This window comes from Callithrix jacchus, chromosome 9, assembly GCF_049354715.1.
Source record: "Callithrix jacchus isolate 240 chromosome 9, calJac240_pri, whole genome shotgun sequence".
NCBI lineage: Eukaryota > Metazoa > Chordata > Mammalia > Primates > Cebidae > Callithrix > Callithrix jacchus.
Window position 1 is genome coordinate 37037829 of NC_133510.1, and position 14844 is coordinate 37052672.

The 14844-nt window shown below is 34.5% G+C and overlaps 1 protein-coding gene across 4 annotated transcripts in view; it reads left to right on the forward strand.

Annotated features, from left to right (window-relative positions):
• CPNE8 (copine 8) overlaps positions 1 to 14844 on the forward strand; it is a 261517-nt gene that overhangs the window by 148916 nt on the left and 97757 nt on the right. For all 4 annotated transcript variants that reach the window (XM_002752370.6, XM_054238177.2, XM_035255835.3 and 1 more), the window contains 2 exons: positions 2346 to 2450; positions 3663 to 3704. In XM_002752370.6, coding sequence (XP_002752416.1) covers positions 2346 to 2450; positions 3663 to 3704 — 147 coding nt within the window. The remainder of the gene's footprint in view (positions 1 to 2345; positions 2451 to 3662; positions 3705 to 14844) is intronic.

The following is a 14844-nucleotide window of genomic DNA, read 5'->3' on the forward strand; positions in this document are numbered from 1 at the left end:
GCATTTTTATTGGTTATACCAGGACTGGAATCCTTACCAGTGAGGATTTGCTGTATATATCACATTAATGCATTAGAAATGAGAATGATTAATAGGCAATAAATGACTACCTGCCTCATAAATATCTCAGTAAGAAAGACGTCCCTTCCTTCAGAGGAAATGTTGCAAGTATCAAAAGTATTTAATTACTGCAGCTGGTAACACTGGGAATATAAAAGAAATTTTGATTTAACTGTAAGCAGAGAGGCCAAAAAGTCAGTAAATGGTTGGACATGTTGGTCTGAAGATGGTCAGCTGGTCTCTCAGTCTCTCTCTCTCTTTCTCTTTTTCTCTCTCCCTGTTATCTATCTAGCTATTATCTTTCAAGCTATTTATATTTATCAACATATCAAAGACTTGCTATTTATTAGAATATGAAAAAAGAGAAATTCCCTTTGTAGATCTTTAAGAATGTATTGTATTTTTATGAATGGATCTTAATGAATATATTGTTTGTTTCTGAAACAAACCAACATACAGCTCTGCCTTCCCTCTGTCATTTGTTTTCTATGAATATTTCTTGACAACTTTTGGTACCTTTGCCTTGTTTGATTTGTTTCCCTCTGTTCTGAGCCCCCACAGCCCTCCTCCAGCTTCTCCTATCCACTTTGATTTTCTTCCTCTGCTTTAGACATCTTCATTACCTTTCCAGGAGTCTTCTCTGTCTGCCCCTCTGTCTTACTTGTAATGCCTGTTCCCCCAGTGACTTCTAATTGCTTCAGGTGAGTCACCTCTGAGAACTTTTGAACACAGATACATTTTCCTGGGCTCTGTCAATTTAATAACATGAGTTTCCACAGATGGGAGAGGATACTACCCGGAATGAGAAGGCACTAATACCATCAGTCTTATAATAAAAATTTGATCCTCATATAAAATATTATGTTCCATCTTATCTCTTAATAGAAATAAATCCCTCTTGCTTGAGAGTAGGTAAGTGAGCTTAAAGATTTAACAAAGGGGGGATATTTCTTTGTAGGGGTTAGGGGGAATGTATTCACTATGAAATTTATTAATGTTTTCATGTTCCATGACTGTTAGATACTTGCATTTGAAACACTTCATGGCCTAGGTTTTTGAGAAGGCTGTTTATGTATTGTTTCAATGAAGATCACTCTAAATGTTTCTAGCTCAGGAACTGCTGCATCAATTTACACAAAGGAAGAACATATATCCAGGAGCTGATTGATGTCTTAAGATTGAATGGTTTTGTAGAAACGACACTAGAATTTGAATTAGAAAACCGAGCGTAAGGCTCCATGAATTCTGCCCCTTATTGTGAATTGCTGTCTTCCTTCCCTTGGGAATTCTTCAGATATATAGAACCAACAGTTTAGATAAAGAAAGAACCATACACTGAATGATCTTTCTACAGATTCATGATGTGATTTTAAACTTAAATGGGCTCTTGGGGCTCCCTGAGAATTCTACTCCTTTTCCTTAATCTATGAACATTTCTTTATCCCAGACACTTATCACTTATGCTTCATCTTCCTCTTTTGCTCATTATCATGCATCCTCTTTCATAAGAAAATGGTGGCAATTGGAGAGCTTCCTCATAATCTTAACACAGTGTCAACCCATGTACTCTGCCTTCCTGAATGTTCTTGAAGAATGACTGGCCTCTCAACGGCAGCTCCTCCACTGATGTTCAGGATCCCATCTAGTCTCATCTGCTTAAAAGGCATTGCTCCCACCTTTCTCTCATGCATCAGAAGTGGTTTCCTTTCTACCAGATCTTTTCCTTTAACAGACAAGCTTGCTGTTATTTCTTCCATCTTGAAAATAAATATTGAAAGTAATAACAACAAAACCTTTCCTGTGGTTAATCCATTTTTTTCCCTTTAATTCTTCTGTTTTTCTTCACAGCCAGACTAAAAAAAATGTTCACACACCATACCTCAGTTTCTCTTCTCTTTCTTAAACCCATTCTAACCAGGTTTTTCTTCCCAGCAATCTAACACAGCTGTTCTTCTCAAAGTTGCTGGTGAGCTTCGTTTTCTTAGGGACCCAAGGATATTTCTCACTCCATCAGCATGTCACCACAATGCTTACAGAGATTGTTTACAAAATAGCTTTAGGATTTATTGAATTTTCAGATTGCCTTTGGTAAATTTATCGCAAAGTAGATTATGTTGAGCTGATGTTTCAGGTTTTAAAATCACATATCTCTTTTCATGAATTCATGTAGCAGCAACAGCGTGACTATTTTCAACAAAAAAGTAAATAGAGTAATGACTACTAAAACAATAGATGAGTTAAAATAATCAAATCATACAAATAACTGAAAACTTTTCTCTTTACAGTTTTACAATTTGTCATAAAACAGAAGTTGTCAAAAACACTCTGAATCCGGTATGGCAAGCATTCAAGATCTCAGTCAGAGCATTATGTAATGGAGACTATGACAGGTAAGAAAGACCGTTTATTCAAAAATCTTCAAATAACTTTTTTAAAAATTACAAAGATTTGGGGAAGAGGGATAAGTTGGCTAATTAAAATTTGGTTAAACTTATTTTCAAAAAATGAAAATGTGCAAATGCAAAAAATACATTATTCATTTTAAATTTTAATTTATTATTCAAAAGTTATTTCAGCATCTTCATTGCCTTAGCCTTTTCTATAGTACTGTGCTTCTAGAGTGAAACAAGTAGAAACACGAAAGTTTCAACACTGTGCTTAGATATATTATCAACCCTGAAATACTCTTGAAAATGTTATTTGGTAGAACTAATGATTGCTAACTCACAAAATTTCCATAGTTGTAGCACAGGAGATTTTAATGTTTTACAATTACCTGGGGTGGTCCTGAGGATTTTCCCATAATATACCTGAAGACTTTAATATCAAAGTTTTTTTTTCTTATGAAACTTTATTGTATGATTATAATATAAAAACCTCACCCATCCCAAAAGAAAGGCAAATAAAAAGTAAAAATTCCAATCTTTATTTTGTTACGTATGATAGAAAAAGTCTATTTAATTAACCTTTATCATGGAACTATTGATTAGCAATATGTTATTAAGTTTACTTTGAAATTTATAATGTCACTTTATATTCTATTCATTTAGCAAGAGCATTTCTATATTTAGCTGGACTCTTTTTTTCCTAAGAAAGTGGTTCTCATAATGTTCTTCCTGATTAGCAGCATCAGTCAGCATCACCTGCTGATCTCATAGAAATTCAGATTATCTGGCTTCAGTCCAGACCTACTTAATCAGAAACTCCAGGAAAGGGTCCAATAATCCATGTTTTCACAAGTGCACCCCCATATGATTCCAATCTATGCCAAGTTTGAGAAACACTGCTTTAAGACAGTGATTTTCAAGAGTGGAGAAGTGGGTTCATACCATCCCTTCTAGGAGCTCTATCAAACTGCACATGCTTCCCCTGTAGACTCTTCTTACTCTCTTTAAGTAATCAATGAAGATTTTAGAAGCCTCTTTTAAGATGTGAATTGGATTGTAGTAATGAGATTAGCAAAATTAACATCAAATTTATATGTAAAACCTACGAGCATACACTATTTTATCTAAGAAAATCAACTTATTTTTAAATTCTCGGCCATACCTTATTTTGATCTTACTAAATAACTTTAAGTATATGTTTTTTTCCATGTACAGAACAATCAAAGTGGAGGTGTATGACTGGGATCGAGATGGGAGGTAAGACTTTTCTTATCTTCTTACTCTCGAACTGGGTATACTTTAAGAGGCACACACATTGAAATAACCACATTTTTTTCATTGTAATTTTTAGATTACATATTGGTTTTGTTTTTCTAAATGTAACTGATGCATTTACATGAAATTTTAAGAATGAGTGTATTTTCTTCAACCTCGTGGTGAAAATAGAGGTTTTTCTTATTTCCCGTAACTAGTAAAGATTTTCAACTTGGATCTGATGATTCTGGATGTCTAATTTTATAGCTGAAGTGAGTATCAAATTTCTGCATCTCCTAATCTCTCCAAAGATTTCTATAACATTGATATTCCATACTGTTCTAGGGAACACAAGCAAGCATTACATTCCCCACCAACCTCTGACAAAAAAAAAACCACACAACAAAACTTTAAGAGAATTGTGTCTGGGGATTGCCAGACCAAACAGTTGTTTAGAGCTCTGCAATCACTGTAGACCTCTGCATATCAAAGTAGGTATTAAAGATGTAAAGAGAGGAAACACACTACTTTTTCTTTTTTAAGCATATTTTGTTTCTACTGTTCTACATGGTATGATGATGTTTGTAAAATGATCTTAAGCCGAGGGACCCGACAATGCTCAAATTCCATTTTGCCCTAGACAACTGCCTCTCTAGGTGCTCCCTGAAAGGGCTGAATATGCAGATATCAAAGGAGAATGATAAATGGAAAAGCAGAGAGTACTTCTCATTTTTCACTTGTTGCATGTCCTAAACTCGAATCCGTAGCTCACTGAGAAATGGAGCTGGAACATGAGGTTAAAGCTAAGTAATGCTTTTCTCTCTGCATTATGTACAAGCCAGCAACCAACACCAAAGAGATAAAAATTTCTAGATACCTGAACACTCTTGGAATACAGGCACAAGTTCAAGAAGGCTGGCCTGTGCTGAGGGGGCAGCCCCTTCTCATCCCGTCTGCTGCATAAGCAGGAAGATTCTCATTGGAGAGCCACATGCCGGCATGTGTATGATATTTGCCTGTAAGCTTACCCACACACATGGTGCCAGAAGTGTCCTGGAATTTGATGCAAATAGTATTTTTTTTTTAAGAAAAAAAAAGAGAAGCTGGGGAGAGAAGTGGAGATTATTATCCCACAGTTTAGCTGCTACCAAGTAAGTATATAAGACTCAAAGATCTCAATCTTTAGGTTGTATCCCAAACATTATTATGCAAAAGAGTTATAACACTGATTTGAAGTTTTCTCTTAGAGATAACTTCATAATAATCCATGCTTTGCTACCAATCTTTACATTTCTGCCAGGTATTCATTTGGTTAATTTATTATTTAGTTCTACGCGCATTCTGAACTCTTACAGAAAACCTTCTATTTTTCCATAGGGACTTAGGCTCCATTGCTTCATTAAACTTGATTCACTGAGAAAATGAGTTTTGTTGCTCAAAATAATAGTAGAGGAAGTAATGCCAATCTCAGTAAAGGACTTTATGCCCTGTATCTTATAACTTATTCTATATTTTCATTGCAAATAGGCAAAAGTGATGGCTTTTCCCTAGTAACCCATTTCCCATTTAGAAACAAAAAGTGCAGCTCACTGCCAGAGCTTATTTAATTTTACATAAACACAAGATCCTTGAGGCTGAAACAAATCTGACTGATTTTCAGTGTGAAAATATAAAAACTGTTTTTGGAGTCATTTCTAAACAGAACTTGTGTCTAATCCTAACGTAACAGAAATGTATGTGGTACTACATTAGAATTAGATTTGGGGGCACATGGGAAATGGTTTAAAACTCTGGGAAATGGTTTTAATTTAACCACTTATATATAGGGGGTATAAATTTCGTTTTTATCTGCATCCATAAAAATCCAAAATTTGCAGAAAACATAGATAATATATTGTCTTCCTTCAAATGGTGAGTTTCTGTGACTTTCCTGTTGTCTCCAATCTACTTCTGAGCCACAGGAATTTTGAGTAGCTTTGATCAGAATTATCTTAGAATTTAATGATCTTTTTTTCTGACTTTGAGGACTCTGAGTATTCCTATTCCTAATATGATTTATTGAAGGTCTCTAGCATGCCAGGTATTCTGTAAGCAATTTTAATGTTATTCCTTATTTAATTTTCACAATAAATGATAGGTACTACCTTAATTACCTTTTGCAGATAAAGAAACTGAGGCAAAGAAGTAACTTGCCTAAAGTCATAAAACTAATCAGTGGTGGAACCAGGGCTTGAACCCTGGCAGTCACTTCCAATAGTATTTTCATGACAAATGCACTGTGTTTTTATAGCATTGTAATTCCTGGCATTAAGTGAAAGGCTTCAACCTGGACATCGAACTTACCCTGTGATACTCTGATAATTGCTAATGCGATAGTTGTGAAAAATACAAGGAAAATTTAAGAAACAATCTAACATAATTTATTTTATTATCTGAAATTGTATATTGCCTGGAAAAGTGGATAAAGCATTTCTTGGTAACAGCTTTTATGTAACTAGAAGTTAAGTAGGAAGAAATCATTGTTACAGATTCTGAAAGAATCCTAATAGACATTGAAAGGGCCAGCAATATGTGAAAGACAGTTGGCTTAGATTAAGAGAATGAGAGCTAGAATAAGAGCAAGAATAGCAAGAGAAAGCCAGGGTTTATTTACAGAGGATTTGGGCCATTAGATAGGAAAAGTATTTTTCAACAAGAAATAGTAATTCACTTTTGAGACATCAGATTTAGAAGCAAAGAAACTATTTAGATATTGAGATTTTATAAGCATATTTTGTCATTGGGTCGTCAATGGCTTGGGGGGAAGATTGGCGGTGGTGTAGGATGTTCTGATTTATTTTGAAATACTCATTTTATAATACCATTGTTAACAGCATGTTCAAAAGTTAAAGCCCATTTGAAAATAAAGAGATGGGATTGGAAGGGGAAATATTGGTGAAATTTAAATATTCCTTGGAAAGGAATTATATGATTAGTAGAATCATTAGGGGAAAGGATTGTAATTTTGTAAATGTAAGTTTAATACCTTTTTAATGTTTGAGTAAAGTGCTCTTTTATTACTCCAAAAATGATCTATATTTTAATGTAAAAAATTCAGTGTATAATTCTGTAAAATCCATTTTCACCAAGAAACCTTTTTCAATGTTAGCAAAATGATCACTTTGTAGATGCCATATAAAAAGCAACATTAACATAAAAATTAATTCTTGATAACCCTTTCAGTTTAATAATGTCTTATGTATGAAACTTGAAAGGCACATTAGTCTCCAATAAAATATAATGCATAACAGTTTTATAAAATCCTGAAATTAATTTTATAATTAAATAATAATGATCACTGTGTGGATATTTATACAAATTGATATGATGCTTATGATTATGTGTAGTCTAATAACACAGTTATTATACTTTTTACATGTTTTTTAATTAGACAAAATTGTCTAATGTAGATTTTTTTTTCAAAATCAGTGACTATGATAGAACTCATTATATTTCATGATATAATGATCAACAGAGACTGTGTCCTATTTTTGTGTTCCTGTCATCATTGATATTTGTCCTAAATCCTGTTCATGTGTTATTTTTTACTTTATTTGTTGATCCAGAACTTTTAATTCTTCTTATTAAAAACCATAATTTGCTCAGTGGATTTTTTTTGTTGTTGTTGACAGCTTGAACTAACATTGTCTGATGGAAATATAATGCAAGGCACATATAATTTTAAATTTTCTAGTGATAACATTACAAAGAAAAAATAAACCAGTGAGATTAATATAGTAATATATTTTATTTAATTCTGTTTCCAGAATATTATCATTTTAATATAGAATTAATATAAAACCACTAAGAAAGATTTTTACTTTTAAAAAATACTAAGTTTGAAATGTAGTATATCTTTTAGGTTTACATCTCAATTCATACTAACTACATTTGAAGTTATAGCAGCATGTGGCTTGGGGCTGACATATTGGATGGTGCTACATATATTTTAATGAAGTCCATGTAATATGCATCATAAGTAACTTTATATCAGATGAAATGTTTGTCTACATTTATAGAAGTCTGGAATCATCTCCTTACAAAATGCGGAAGAGCTACCCAGATATCTGTATTATTTTGTGTATAAATTTAGTCATACAAAACCAATAAGGCAGTGTGCTCTTCAATCTAGAGAGAATATGTCAGTCAAATATTAAAGTGGCAGCCAGGGTAACAAAGCAAGATGCTATGAAAAAAAATAAAAACATTAGCAGGGCATGGTGGCATGTGCCTATAGTCCTTGACATTGGGAAGCTGACACAGGAAGATAGCTTGAGCCCAGGAGGTTGAGGCTTCACTTAGCTATGATCATGCCACTGTACTCTAGCCTGGGTGACAGAGTGTGACACCTATCTAAAAAAAAAGTAAAAAAAAATAAAGTGAAAAATGCTTTATTTGCTTACAATCACATTTTGTTTTACTAGCTGGAGTCTTTCAGACAATTGTGCTAATAATAGTCACAGATTGGGAACTTCAGGAACTAGTGTCCTTTTGCATGAGAATGCAGAGCCTTTTTTGCTAAATTCATCAACTGAAATTAATTGTTGGATACACCTTGTGAATCTATGAAGCATACAAAAACGTGGTCATGCTGTAGAGTATGTAACCAGTTGGCGTTAAATTAGGTATCTCAAGCTAATCTAGGATAGAAGAAATATAGTTATCTGTTCTTTTATTGAAACACATTGAGAAGGGTCTGAGAATTACAGAGGCATGACTTGACCTTGGTATTAATAATCAGTTGAAATGTACTTAATTTTCAACAAGTTAAACCATAATACTAAAATCATTACTATACTTCTCACTATTTCTTTCTTTTTTTTCTTTTTTGAGATAGGCAGATCACTATTTCTTTAAAAGATGTGAAGGAAGAATATTTAAAGCTCATTTTAACAATTGAAGAGCTAAAGTGCTGAGAAACTGCCTTGTCCTGGTTGCAAAGCAATCATTGGCGGTATACTTGAAGAGCTTCAATTGCTTGAAGTTTCTTCAGCTGAAATTGTAGCTGAACTCAAAATTCAGGGAGCATTAGTGGAAGAGAGCTGCATTAGTACCACATGGTTGTGATGTGGGACTGATTGTAAAGGGCCACCAAGTAGATTGCTGCCTACCAGAAAAATGAAAAGGCTAAGTTAGTGAACTGTCCATCATAAAATCCCCGTTTGTGAACAGGGAGAGTAAAAGTTTCATTTTTACCACTCTGCATTTTATTAAATGTAGTCATTTCAAATAATGATATTTATTATAATTAAATGCAAACTTCATTTGTCTGCAAAATGCCATATTTACATTGTCATTTTCTCTTGTTACCTTTGAAGATAATATTTGATAAATGCATCTGATGTTTTCATGCAGGATTATGCATCATCATGACCAACTGATTCCTTGCCTCGTGCTTAAGAATGTAATTGTGTGTTGTCTAAAACATTAGAACTCATGTAGAAGAAACATTTGTAAATCTTTCATATTTTTCTCATTTTGTTTCCTCACTTCCTCTATGAAATCTTCCCTTAACTGTCACCTGCAATTTGCTTGCATTTAATCCTGAATATCCTAGACCTGTATTTAATAGGCAAGATTCAGCCTCTTTTTCTTATTCTCTTACATATCACTTCTTGAAACTTAAAAATGTTGATAAATGGAATTTCATAATCTATATATGATTAATTGGCAATCTATTCTTCCACCTGCTAAAAATATATGTAATGATTTTTCTCAGCTGTAGCTTGTGAATTTTTTTGTCACCATGCACTTTATAATTCTGGCTCTCAAGAAAGACTGATTTAATTATACATGTATCTAATATACCTGAAGTGCTAATCAGTTTTTAACTTCTGTAAATCTTCATTTATTTATGACCCCAAATTAATTATTTAATTTATGAAGAAATTGTTATTGAGCACTTACTATGTGTTCAGCTGTTTGCCAGGTGATACGAGTTAACTAAAAATTTCAATCTTTATACAACAATATTTTAATTTTATTTAATGTGTTTTTTACAGCCTCCTGCCTTTTCAAAGGAAAAGGCCTTTTCTCATTTTCAATAACATTTTTTTAAAAATTATATAAACATTTAATAGCAGCCCTTTACTAGAAGATATTTGCAGGATTTTGGAAAGAGCTGCTCCAGCCAGTTTCACTCTGCGGTTTTGGTGTTTGTCCTGTGCTGTTTTATCCTACATATATGCTTGGCCTCACCATTTGGAAAGTCCTTCTGCGATCATTTTGCCTGTTGATTTTCTGTTCAGGTCTGATTTCAATGCTGTCATTCGTATGAAAGATTTCCTTATATATTGAAAGTAATTTAATCCCCCTCCTCTGCGTATTTACTTTGCCACTTTGGAATATTTATCAGCACATCCAAAGCGTTACGACTTATTTCGAAGTTATTTGTTTCTGCTTTGCCCTTCATATCACAGTAATCCTTTCTTACCTGTGGGGGAATATGTTCCAGTACCTCCAGTGGATTCCTGAAACTGTGAATAGTATGGAACCCTTTATATACTTGGTTTTTTCCTATACATCCATACTTATGATAAAGTTTAGTTTATACTTTAGGCACAGTAAGAGATGAACAATAATAAAATAGAAAAATTATAATATACTGTAATAAAAGTTATGTGAATGTCATCTCTCAGAATATCTTATTGTACTGTACTCACCTAATTTAGAGGTTGTGGTTGACAGCAGGCATCTGAAACCCCAAAAAGTAAAATCATGGATTAGGGGTCAGGGTCAGGGGAGACTTCTTTAATTATAAACTACCTGAAATCGAGGACTAAGTTTTGTCATATTATTCCTTACAATGTAGATTATAGTGCATTTAATGTAGTAGAGTCTTGCTATGTTACATTAGTATTACAGAAGAGAAGATTTAAAATTGCTCTGATATCTTTCTTTTTCTTTTTTTTTTTTTTTTTGAAATGGAGTCTCACTCTGTTACCCAGGCTGGAGTGCAGTGGCGTGACCTTGGCTCACTGTAACCTCGCTTCCCAGATTCAAGCAATTCTCCTGTCTCAGCCTCCTAAGTAGCTGGGATTACAGATATCTGCCACTATGCCTGGCTAATTTTTGTGTTTTTGTTAGAGACAGGGTTTCGCCATGTTGACCAGGCTTGTCTTGAACTCCTGAGCTCAAGTGATCCACCCGTCTTGGCCTCCCAAAGCGCTAGGATTATGTACATGAGCCAATGCGACTGGCCAGCTCTGATATCTATCTATATCAACACTCAGTCTTCCATCAAAGCTTATTTCCCCTTTATTTTAAATTATGAAATTACCTTAAATGATATTACAGCTTTTATTTCTCTAGGGAAACTTCAGATAGTGAGTAATTAATTGAGATGTCAGTTCCTTAGTCTTGTTTTCACAATTTGCAGGTATCTTAGATTTTATATTCAGGAATCTATCATCTTTCTTGTCATGCAAATTAATTACTGCTTTATTTCATATCTAAATACAGATAACTTTCACCAACAGGAGAATGCTCAAGTTCAAATCATCAAATACATTTACATTATAATTTTTTATTTTTAATCACGTTACTATTTAAATTCATCTCCATTAGAATGTCATGAGTCAAATTTGGAATATAAATTAATTTCTAATTCTGGTATAAGGTGATATTAGAATCTTAGGGCTAGAAGAGGCCTTTAGGGTTAACGCTTTGTTTACCAAGAAGAGATTGAGCATATTTCTTGATATTTGATCCTGAATGAGTTATTAATTTCACCACTAAATCCGCCTTTCCTCTCTCAAGTTTTATTCTGTTGTGAGATTACCAGAGTTGATAGTGAAAATGTTTATCTGCCATCAAAATAGATGGGAGCTGTACAATGGGAATAGAGTCCTGGGAGGCCTTTTCATTACCAGAGCCAGCCTTTTAATTGCTGGATTATGTGGTGGCCCAGGGAGCCCAGGGGAAGTTTCTGGGAAGATGAGGTAGTAGCCAGGCACACAGGAAATGATGAGCAGTGACTAATTGTCAACGGGAGGGTAGATAGATATCTTTGTATTTTTTTATTTACTTTGGCTTTACCCCTTGAATGTAAGGCCTAGGCATTACCCCTTGAATGTATGGCCTAGGCATTACTATAATGCCAGCCTTGCAGACTGGAAAGATTGTAGTCATATTAACCCTGTCCTCGCTCTCATCCATTAAATCCAATCAATTGCCAACTCTTGCATCTGTTAGAAATAAATAATTAAATGTTGCCCCCATTGTAACTAGAATGAATGAATTAATTTCCTGAAGTTAATTATGTAATTGTTTATAGCTTTTATGACATAAAAAGATGGAATCAACACAGATGTTTATGAAAAGAGTATAAATATTTGTTACCAGGCTGAATTTATTTTGCAACAGGGCAATTTATACAACAAAATACTGAGCATGATTTTTTTTTAAGTAAACAGATACTGAAATAAAAGAGTAGTAAAGAGAAGAGAATAGCGGTAGAAAAAAGTTTTTACAATGCAGCCTGGGGAAAAAGAAAACAAATCAGAACTAAAGAGAGCATGAATAATAGAAATGGCAAAAAGTGACATTATAAGGGACCATTGTGAATTGCACAAAATAAGAAGCTCTGGAATAAGGGCAAGTGGGTGAACCTGAGGTTTTATAAATGTCTGTCAGAAACATCTGAGTTACAAATCCAACTTTCCAAAATAAATAATTTTTTATCTCCAGTGCCACTATTGCTGAATTAGGATTAACTCTATCACTGAAATGAACTCAAGTTATCTGAAAGTGCTAGTTTTTAATTTGGCCTGTCGGCATGATATAATATTAAAATTCCTAGCTTTCTAACCCAACATCCCACAGCAACTCAAGCTGAGAATTGCTATGTGAAGTCCACAGATTTAAATACATGAAGCTTTATAGGTAAAAATATCATACAATAAAAAGGCAAAAGATGATTAAAAATAAATTGCAACATACATAGTAAAATAAGATTTCTTTCATGTGTAAAGAGATCCAGTACAGTAAGAAAATGCCCATATCTGAGAATTTACTGTGTTAATCTGTTTTCATGCTGCTTATAAAGACATACCTGAGACTGGGCAATTTGCAGAAGAAAGAGGTTTAATAGGACATATAGTTCCGAGTGGCTGGGGAAGCATCACAATCATGGCGGAAGGCAAGAAGGAGCAAGTCACATCTTACATGGATGGCAGCAGGCTAAGAGATAACTCGTGCAAGGAGACTCCCGTTTTTCAAAACCATTAGATTGCATGAGACCTATTCATATCATGAGAACAACATGGGAAAGAGCTGCCTCCATGATTCAGTTATCTTCCACCAGGTCCCTCCCACAACACATGGGAATTCAGGATGAAATTTGGGTGGGATACAGCCAAACCCTATCATTCCACTCCTGCCCTCTCCCAAATCCCATGTCCTCACATTTCAAAACCAATCCTGCCTTCCCAACAGTCCCCCAAAATTTTAACTAATTTCAGCATTAACTCAAAAGTCCACAGTCCAAAATCTCATCTGAGACAAGGGACGTCTCTTCTGCCTATGAGCCTGTAAAATCAAAAGCAAGTTAATTACTTCCTAGATACAATGGAGGTACAGGCATTGGATAAATACAGCCATTCCAAAAGGGAAACACTGGCCAAAACAAAGGGGCTACAGGCCCCATGCAAGTCTAAAATCCAGCAGGGCAGTCAAATCTTAAAGCTCCAAAATGATGTCCTTTAACTCGATGTCCCACATCCAGGTCACGCTGCTGTCAGAGGTGGGTTCATCATGGTCTTAGGCAACTCCACGTAGCTTTGCAGGGTATAGCCCCATTGCTGATTGCTTTCACCAGCTGACTTTGAGTGTCTGCTGTGTTTCCAGGTGTACGGTGCAAGCTGTCAGTGAATCTACCATTCTGGGGTCTGGAGGACTATGGCCCGCTTCTCAATCTCACAACTCTACTAGGAGGTGCCCCAGTAGGGACTTTGTGTGGCAGCCAGAATCCACATTTCCCTTCTGCACTGCCCTAGCAGAGATTCCCCATGAGGGCCCTGCCCCAGTAGCAAACTTTTGCCTGGGCATCCAGGGGTTTCCATACATCTTTTGAAATCTAGGCAGAGGTTCCCAAACCTCAGTTCTTGACATCTGTACACCTACAGGGTCAACACCATGTGGAAGTTGCCAAGGTTGGGGCTAACACACTGTGAAGCAACAGAATCCTGGGAGGCCTTTTCATTGCCAGAGCCAGCCTTTTTTTATGGATTATGATTCATTTAATTAAGATATATTACACTCCAATCTTTTTAGTTCAGGAGATGAAGACCATTTAAGTCCTGTGCAAATTCAATGATTTTTTTGTATATAGGAGTTTAGTTCCTGTTTTAAAGTTAAGCAGTAACAAAGAGTAAACTTTTAATTGCACTTTATATTCTCTATAAAAAATTCTCTGTATCTGCTTTACAGCCGATGATTTTGATTCAAATTCCTGTTACCATCTCTAAGGTGTGTTATTTTTTGTCCTTAAACTGAAAATATTTGTTTCTGTTTTAATCAAAACATTTATGAATGATTTCTTATGAAGATGATTTCAGCGAAAACAGTCTCTTAAAGAAAGAAAGCAAAGTTCTCACTATCATGTTGAGAAACCAACACTTGTGTCAAAATGATATTTAGTCATTCAACTCTGAAGCACCTTAGCATTGTCTGTTATTGTCAATTTTGCTATCATCTTACAGTGTCTACCTTATAATTTGTAACTTCAGAAAAAATTAGTCTGGAAAAATATAGTTATTTGTATTATAACATGCATGAGAAACATACTTAGGTTTCCAAAGGAAAAAAGTGAAAGCCTGACTCTTTCCCCCATTCATGGTTATCCTTTTGACCACCTAATTACTGCATAAAATACTTCATTGATAAGCATATTCGTGACTTCAGGTAAAATAACCATATACATCCTAAAATATTTTTGATCTGTGTTCAAAAGGTTTTTTTTTTTAACCTTCGTTTGTATTGAAGAGTATTTTGAATATCTCTGTGATGACGCTGTCATCTCCATCCTGTGAAATAGAATATTTTGACCTCTTTTTGTAATCAAGAGCAAAATATATTGAAATTGTCTTACTGGTTGCCAGAAATA